The sequence below is a fragment of the Camellia sinensis genome, chromosome 15 (genome assembly GCF_055761805.1).
Source record: "Camellia sinensis isolate YWXY chromosome 15, ASM5576180v1, whole genome shotgun sequence".
Lineage (NCBI taxonomy): Eukaryota > Viridiplantae > Streptophyta > Magnoliopsida > Ericales > Theaceae > Camellia > Camellia sinensis.
In genome coordinates, this window is record NC_138975.1 from 21,154,012 (window position 1) to 21,163,712 (window position 9,701).

The 9,701-nt window shown below is 31.4% G+C and overlaps 1 protein-coding gene across 1 annotated transcript; it reads left to right on the forward strand.

Moving 5' to 3' along the window:
• Positions 1–4,128: 4,128 nt before the first annotated feature.
• On the forward strand, positions 4,129–9,045 carry LOC114302252 (protein NRT1/ PTR FAMILY 1.2). The gene is made up of 4 exons (XM_028247248.2): positions 4,129–4,686; positions 4,882–5,099; positions 6,691–7,244; positions 7,830–9,045. The coding sequence occupies exons 1-4, from the start codon at positions 4,569–4,571 to the stop codon at positions 8,896–8,898; spliced, it is 1,959 nt and encodes a 652-aa protein (XP_028103049.2). The 5' UTR covers positions 4,129–4,568; the 3' UTR covers positions 8,899–9,045.
• The last annotated feature ends 656 nt before the right edge of the window (positions 9,046–9,701 follow it).

The window sequence follows — 9,701 nt, forward strand, 5'->3', positions numbered from 1 at the left end:
AATTGATGATATACGTTTAAAAACATATTTATCATCTATATTTTAAAAAATAAAATTGATAAAATAAATAATTTATAATTATCGAATTAATTTAATTTTTTTTTTATAAATGATATATACAAATAGTCTTACAAAATAAAATATTTAAATTATCAAAATATTATTGTAATGAATCCATCTCCAACGGTAATAGGCATTTTACCTATCTAAATATTACTATAAAGTATATATTTTATTTTGCCTATCAACTATTTCATATTTCTACTCCAACCATGCTCTTTATTTTAGCTATTTATCTAAATACTATTAATTTTAGGAAATGACACATCAGCAACAAAGATGGAGGGAAATGATCCTAATGATTAAACTCATTTTGCCTTGCCTTGAAAGCTAGCTACATGTAGCTAGTGAATATGAGTTGAGCTAAAATGCCTAATCATATGCCTAGTGCATTGGAGTTGAAAAAAATGAATTATACTAGGCATTTTAACTAACAAGCATTATATGCCTAGTGGGTTGGAGATGCTCTAAACAAAACGGTCAAGTTAAATTTAAATTTAAAAAAAAAAAAAAAAACCTGAACTCATATTATAAATTTATAAAATAACAAAGAGAGGAAACCAATAACAAATAAATGTCCATCATCACATTTACCAGTTAGAAGCTAAGGGGTTGTTTGGGATGATCTAAATAAACACCAAGGATCCTCTAGAGTGAAATTTTCCTAAAGTTTCCTAGAGTACTACATTGTGTGGTTGAGATTTACTGGCAAGTCACATCAAACTTGCCAGTAAATCTCAACCACACAATGTAGCACTCCAGGAAACTTTAGGAAAAAATCACTCTAGAGGATCCTTGCTCCTAAATAAATGTATTTTTTGACTTTTTATGAAATATAGATTGGATTTGGATTGGGTTTAAAGTGATGTGTTAGAAAGATGATGTGACTTAAATAAGATGATGTGACTTAAATAGAATAATAACTTTTTAACTTTTTAAATTTTTTTGAAAATACCAAACTTGACCTAATGACAAATAACAAACAAGATGCAATTCCGGCACGTTTGTTATAAAGGGATTAGAAGGTGAGATAAGGGCACGGACCCTGTGTCTGCTCCTCTCCAAACCTCATGTAGTTAGTTCAAATATACCGTTTATTTATTTTTTAAATAAATAAAATAATATTTTGCAATTATGAGCCTTATATAAATTTTATTTTTTGATTTCATGAATAATCTACACATATATAAGTGTTTGTTATTTTTTAAATAACATGCTTATAACTTATTTTAATGTGAGAGTTTATAATAAATTATTTTTTTTATAATTTTTACTTCTAAATTATTAGAAAAACATAATTTAAATAAGCTAAAAAAAGGGCTAATTATCTAGAAGCTGAAGAAATTGTGCTTTTAACTTCTTCTTTTTGATTATCAACTTTTAATTTACAATAAATTATACCAAATAAGGCCATAAAATTAAAATATGGGAGTATGTGTTATATCTTAAATGACTTGTTTATAGTTTATTTTAATTTCAGAACCTGTGTTAGACTGTTTAATGTTGTTTGCGCTTATAAGCCAGAAACAGTTTAAATAAATTAATTATTTAAAAGGTAAGGTACTTATAATTTTTACTTTACGATTACCAACTTTTAATTTATAATAAATTGCACCAAGCAAGATAATCATAAACAGCTTGGATTGTCTTAACATGCCTTATTACACTGAGTCTAAGACTACAAATGAATAGAGTCGTTTGCGAATAAACTCGAACTCGGCTCGATAAAGAGTCGTTCGAACTCGATTTGTTAAATTTTTATTGCATTCGAACTCGTTAAAATTTTAATAAACAAGTCAAAATATATTAAAACTCAACTCGTTAGCTAACTCGTTTAACATTTATTTAAATATTATAATAAATATATTATTTATATATTAAATAATGTAAAAATAATTATAAAACAGAATAAATATGTTATTTATATTTAAATAATATAAATGTCAATAATAACTAAATTTATTTATATTTAAATAATAATTAACTATAGATAATACATTTATATAATAGTAGTGGTAGATATTATTATTTTGGTAAGATATTGACTTTTTTTAATCGACAGTGCTACGTAACTCGAAAGCTACTCCCGAATCTTCCTAAACCCTAAACGACGCCATTTTTGTGTTTGTTTTGTTTTGTTTTGTTTTGTTTTGTTTTGTTTTTTTTTTTTGCAGAAGAAGAAGGAAGATTAGAGAAGAAGAAAGAGGAGGGAGGAAGAGGGGGAGGGAGGAGGAGGAGGAGGAAGGAGGAGGAGGGACTGGAAGGGACATAATATTCGGGGGAGGAGGAGGAGGAAGAGGTGGAGGCGGAGGCGGAGGCGGAGGCGGGGGGTGGGGGGCGGAGGCGACGAGCTGACGATCGGCGGAGGCGACGAGTTGCTGCTGCGACGATCGGCGGCGACGGAAGCACACGCGACGATCGACGGCGAGCTTTCTCCCTCTCTCCTCCTCTTCCCCTCTCTTCTCTTTCTCTCCCTCTGCAGACTCGAAAATGGAAGGGGAAAAAAAAAAAGGCTAATGCCCAAAACGAAATCGTTTTGGGCATTAGGGGGATTCGGGGGGGGCAAACTCTCAAGCTACCAAATATTATTCTTTTTTAATATATATATATATATATATATTGTATATATAATTGTATAATCAAATTTTCAATTATAACTTTAATCTAATGCATGAGTATAAATTTATAATTTCTTTGTCTCGTTAAGGCTCGTGAACAATTTCAAATTCAAGTTAAACCTAGTCAACTTGATTCGAATTCGAATTGTTAAATTTTTATTGAGTTCGGGTTTAAGCTCAAGTTCAAATTTAAGCTTGTTAAAATCTTAATAAATAAATTCAAAATATCTTAAAGTTCGGCTTGACTTGTTTGCGACCATTATTTGCCTAGTTAAAATGCAAACAGATAATTTTTTTTTAACAAACATTAAAGATTAAAAAATAATTTTTTTTTTTTTTTATAATACTCATGCAAGTCTCATATAATATGAATTTCACACTTATATAAATATTAGGTAAAAATTCTGATAACTTTATTTATGGTGAATTTCTCACAACTTTTTTTTAGGGTTCATATCATTTATCTTTTTTTAAAAAAAATTATAATTCAGTTTAAATTTTTTAAAATAATTTCGAATCAATAATAAAATTTAGGATCATTAATAATTAAAATCTTAAATATTGTTATAAATTTATAATTATTTTATAAAAACACCATTAAATTGTAATTTCTTCTTTTATAAATAACCTCAAAATGTGTTGTAATTAGAGTTGGGAAAATTTTACTTCAGAAGTAATTTTAAAAAATAATTACAAATAAATTATAAATTTTATAAATATTAAATATTATAATTTTAATTTCATGAATCTGTAACAAATTTTTAACTATGAGTAATTTTTCCATTAGAATTTCACATGGGGCCCACTGGGTTGGCATTAGTCAAAAGGTTTGACCCCTAATAGGTCTGAAGCATGGACGAGTGTACGTTTGCCGACCTTTGCTTTTGAAAAATATTAGAGATTTTAAATAATTTATTAAAATTTTTATTAAACTTTTTATATGAGTATAGGATTCATATAAATCTATATATGTATGAATCTCACGTTTATATGAGAAGTTTTATAAAAATTTTAATAGATTATTATGTTTGGGAACATATGAGAGAAAAGAAAAGAAATGATTAATTAAGTTATAAGAAAAAAAAAAAAAAGAAATGATTATGATTTCTCTTCATCTTGTCTGGATAAATAAAAAATAAAAAATAATTGTGATTTTTCTCTTTCTTGTTTGGTTAGATTTCATAAGAGAAAAGAAAAGAAATTATTTTATGTTATATTACCAAAATAACCTTTTTATATTTTGTCAATTATTTTATTTCTTTTATTTTTATAGGGACAAAATTGGTATTATACAAATATAAGAATTTATTGGTTTCTTTTCTCTCTCAGTCTCTTTACTTTTGAAAAAATTAAAAATAAAAATTATAAGAGGAATAGATTTCTTTCTATTTTTCTCAATTTTTCTCCATTTAAATTATTTAAATAAATAAAAAAAATATACTTCCCTCTATTTCTTTACTTTCCTCGCCAAATCACTCAAACATAGTAGAACTCTTTGCTTTATTCTCATGATCCGTCTTAACAACAAGACGACGTAGTGGAAGTGGTGGGCCATCCACTGCAATCTGCACCCTCCCACAGTCTATCCATTACCCACCCACCCCACTATAGGTCTAATCATTTGACACCCTTGTGATCTTTGGGTTTCTTGCTTGCACAAATATTTGATTATTTCTCTCCTTTTATATATATATATATAAATGGTTATTGTGTTATCAGTGTGTAGTCATCAAAGGCAAATCATTTGTCTTTCTGTCTCTCTCTCTCTCTAGCTTTCTCTCTCTTCATTCCTGGTAAGAATAGAAGACAAAGGAGTTATCTTTATCTCTAGCTTCCCCCCCCCTCTCTTCATTCCTGGTAAGAGGGGGAAGACAGGTTCCATTTTAGAAGATGGACATGGAGAATGGTGCAGATAAGGCAATAATGGACCACCAACAACTGCAACGAGAAGAAGAAGCTCCACCCAGAAGAAAAAAGGGTGGCCTTATAACCATGCCATTCATCATAGGTACAGCTTTTGATGCATATACATATATATATATATATATACATATATATATAAATGAATGAGCTATATATATTGATGAGTTTGAGTTTGTTAGGTTTTCTAATTAATTCTCATAAAACGAATGATATATATAGCTCATATATATTTATATAAATGATATATGAGTTGTAATTTTTGATATGATAAAAATTACAGCAAACGAAGCATTGGAGAAGGTTGCAAGTTACGGACTGTCTGCAAACATGATATTGTATGTGATGGGAGACTATCACATAGGGGTAACACAAGCCACAAACATACTCTTCCTGTGGTCAGCTGCTACCAATTTCTTGCCTCTTGTTGGGGCTTTCATCTCTGATTCTTATCTGGGTCGCTACCTCACTATTGGCCTTGGTTGTATCGCCAGTCTCCTGGTAATAATTCATTCACACTCTAACTCACTGTTTTGTGGCTCGGGCTCTTTTGTCTTTGTCTCCATCATTAATCATGGATCGTATCTCGATAATTTTTTTTTCTTAAAATATTAATTTTTCATTTTATTTTTTTAAAAAGATATTAATATTTTTTTAAAAATTAAAAATTAAAATAATATAAATTTTTTATTTTATTCTTCTCTTAAATTTATTAACAACACAAAAAATACAATTATAATAATTGATATTTTCAAAAAATATACTATCAAAAAGTAATTTTAAAAAATTAATTTTTTTTAAAATATAATAATTATATTATAAAAAAAATTAAATACCTTAAAAGAATTATTATTTTAGAAATAAGAAAGTATTTAGCACTACATTGTATTTGGAGATTCTTTTTATTTAAAATTATAACTACATAAATGAGAGGGTTTTGGGATTGAGTGTGTATTGGAGATTGAGACAGATTTTGGGGCTTGATTTATTGACGAGTGCGTGTAACCATAATATTGGTTGAAGCGAGGGACCATTGAATTAGGCTAGTTTGATTATTCAAATTAAATAATTCCAATTTGTGTCAGGATAAGTTTAAAATTTTTGTAAATTATTCGAATCACTCAATTTGTGTAAGCATCAAAGAAAAGATATTTAGAAAGCCTCAATTCTTATGTTTTAAAATAAATAAACAAATGTTATTGATCATAAAGTTTCGGATTGTTTTTCAAAGCCAAAAAACATAAATGTGCCGAGGCATGGCCGAGTAGTAAAGATTTATAAATAACATGATGCACATAAATTGATCCTGATATCAGTATGTCAGTTTAAAAATGTTCATTTACCTTTTTTTAGACAACTAGACAGTGCTTTATAAGAAATATTCATAAAGATTACATTTTCACAATCAAACACATGAATATGCCAATTTAAAAATGGTCCCATATCATTTTTTTGAAACTACTACACAGGCCTATATAAAAAATTCTAATCATATAATATTGTCACGTAGAATTTCCTGGCCTAATGTGAAAGTGGCCTTTTTTAAAATTATGAGCCACAATATTTTTATTTTTTTTAATTTCAAAGTAATAAGATTGAAATCTGCTGCACAATTTTCTAAGATTTGTATAGAACTTTATTCTTTAAGTGTTAATGGCTTTTTTTAGCAGTAATGATACTTTGAATTCTTAAGCACATTGAGGCTGCTTTATCATACACATGTTTAAAGGTGAAAAAGCCTAAAGCAAATTTTTTTTTTTTTTTTTCTTCTTTTAAAGGATCCCAAAATATGCAACTTTTTTGCTGTCATTAAGTACATTCATGTTTGTGTTCATGGAAAATTTCATGAGAAAATGCAAAACAGTTTCCTGTGGACAGTAGATATGACAGAAAATGCGACGAATCTAAACTTCCTATGAAAAACATTAATCAAAATGATTGAAACATCTTCAATGACTTCAGCAAACACATTGTATGATGGATTTAAGAACTTATGATCAAATAAATTGAATTGTCAAACGAAATATTTGGATTTGTAATCCATTTTCTGGCATAACCACCAAATCAAAACAAATTTTTTTCGCTGTTGCAGGGTATTGTAGTCCTTTGGTTGACTGCTATGATCCCACAAGCAAGGCCTCCCCATTGCAATCTATACAAGGAGAGCTGCAAATCGCCGAGTTCAGCCCAGTATGCTATTCTTCTTGGTTCTTTTGCCCTCATGTCTATTGGAGCCGGTGGCATTAGACCGTGTTCTATAGCATTCGGAGCAGATCAAGTGGACAATAGAGCTGGTCGCCAGAACGAGAACAACAGGGTTTTAGAGAAATTCTTTAGCTGGTACTACGCTGCAACTGCTGTTGCAGTCTTGGTTGCTTTCACCGTCATTGTTTACCTTCAAGATCATACCGGTTGGAAAATAGGGTTTGGAATCCCGGCAATCCTCATGTTCTTGTCTGCTCTCTCGTTCTTCCTCGCTTCCCCTTTTTATATCAAGCAAAAAGCTACCTCGAGCTTGTTTACTAGTCTTGTGCAAGTGATGGTGGTTTCTTTCAAGAACAGAAGGGTAGCATTCCCATCTCAGACCTCGATTTTGAGGTATCATAACAAGGACTCAACGCTGTCAGAGCCAACTAATAAACTTAGGTATGTCGTCCTCCTCCTCTTAACGTCGTTAATTAATGCTCCGTTTATTTCGACAGAAAACATTTCCCCATGTTTGTTACGACTTTGAGACTAATATGCTAGTTGTTGTATTAGTGATAGTAGTAGTGGCAGTGATAATGGTGGTGGGGTGGTGGAGGTGGAGGTGCTAGGGTGATAGTGGTAGTGGTGTGGGGGTAGTGGAGGAAAGATAGTGTGGGCTTTAGTCTAGAAAACGTTTTTAATATTTTAAAAATAAAAAACATTTTCTTGGACGGAGAGGGAAATAGCACCTCCTCTAGCCTCTGATCCTCCTTGGTGACAGTGGTGGTGCTGGGCTGAATGGGATTAAAAGAGGCGGTGGTAGGGTGTTGGAGTTATAGTAAGATTTTAGTTTGAAAATGTTTTTCATCTTTTAAAATTGAAAAACATGCTTAGATAAGAAGGCTTCCTACTCTAGCCTCTGATCTTCCTTGCATCTATTCCAAATTTCGTCTTACCAAATGCCAGATAATAAGACATTTTTCGCCGTAATAAACACTTCTCCATTACTACAATACTAATCTTGTCATTTTCATGCCTTTACAGGTTCTTAAACACAGCTTGCATCATCAGAAACCCCGAGGACCTAACACCAGACGGAGCAGCCTCGAATCCATGGAAGCTCTGCACTGTAGAACAAGTTGAAGAACTCAAATCACTCGTCAGAGTCATGCCATTGTGGTCTTCAGCTATCATGATGTCAATAAACGTAAGCCAAGGTTCATTTCAATTACTCCAAGCTAAATCCATGGACCGACACGTAACCTCCAGCTTCTCAATCCCAGCAGGCTCGTTCGGCATGTTCACAATCGCTGGCGCAGTACTTTGGATCGTTACCTACGATCGTGTGATCCTTCCCTTATCATCGAAAATCAGAGGTAAACCTGCTCGCGTTGGCTTAAAAACGAGAATGGGTCTAGGCCTATTTTGCTCTTTCCTAGCCATGGCGGTTGCAGCAACCGTAGAGCATTTTCGAAAAAGAAAGGCAATAGAGAGCGGGTTTTTGAACAACCCGCTAGGAGTGATTCCTATGTCGGCTATGTTTCTCGTGCCACAACATCTCTTGAACGGTATGGCTGAGGCGTTCAATGCGGTTGCCCAAAACGAGTTCTTTTACTCTGAATTGCCAAAGAAAATGTCGAGCATTGCTATATGCATGGCTGGGCTTGGGCTGGCCGTGGGCAGCTTGTTAGCAAGTGTTGTAATAAACACGGTGGATAAACTAACGAGAAGAGGAGGGAAGGAGAGTTGGCTCTCGAATAATATTAATAAGGCCCATTACGAGAGTTATTATTGGCTTCTGGCGATAATGAGCGCGATCAATATATTTTATTTTCTGTTGTGTAGTTGGGCTTATGGACCATGCTCGAATGAAGGGTTTTTTACACATAGACATGAGGGGAAAGATGTGGAGGAAGAAGAGATGTCTAAGATTGGGAATGGAGATAATAAGGAGCTAGAAGAGATGTCTAAGATTGGGAATGGAGATAAAAAAGAAGTAGAAGAGATGTCTAAGATTGGGAATGGAGATAATAAGGAACTAGAAGAGAAGTCTAAGATTGGGAATGGAGGTAACAAGAACGAAGGAAAAGAATCCAAGGGAGAAGAGGTATAGAGTTATTATTGTTTTACATTTTGAGGAATACCCAATTGTGTTGTAGATTTGTTGTATGCCTAAAAATAAAAATTTGTGTTTGTAGTTTTGGGATTATCATTCCTAATATCCATCCATTATAGAGATTTATGCAAGTTGCTTTTACAATTCTCTGTCTTGTGTGAAATTTATGAAAGAGATGTGTAGGAAGAGTTATCCTATTTTGTGCTACTGAGGTATGACTTTCTAATTATCATTACTCCTTTCATTTTATTTTAGTGATACAATTAGCAATGACGTCTAAAAATAAAAACTAATTAAAAAAGAAATGTTATATATCACTTTTTTTTCTCACCACCTATGGATTACTCATAATAGGTTCTTTTTCTGGAAATAATCATTAAGAAAATAATGAAGACAAATAATGTAGTCCTATATATAAAAGGGTGAACAAAAAAATATGACATATAACGACTCTCACTAAAGAAAAATATAGAAGCATATATGGCATTCAAGCGAAGAGCATTTATGGTCGGTTTGGCATGAGAGATTTTATATAAAAGGTCAAAAGATTAAAATATTTTTAATTCATACCAAAAAGAAAAAAAAGTTAATTGGCATGAGAGATTTTATATAAAAGGTCAAAAGATTAAAATATTTTTAATTCATACCAAAAAGAAAAAAAAGTTAAAGATTCGTTCACATTTTATTTATTCTTTTACACATTTTCTTGTAAAATTTTAAAAAACCATTCATAAACACTTTTAGTTTTTCTTTCATATTTTAGCCAAAAAATACTTGAAAAGGGACATATTCAATTTAAT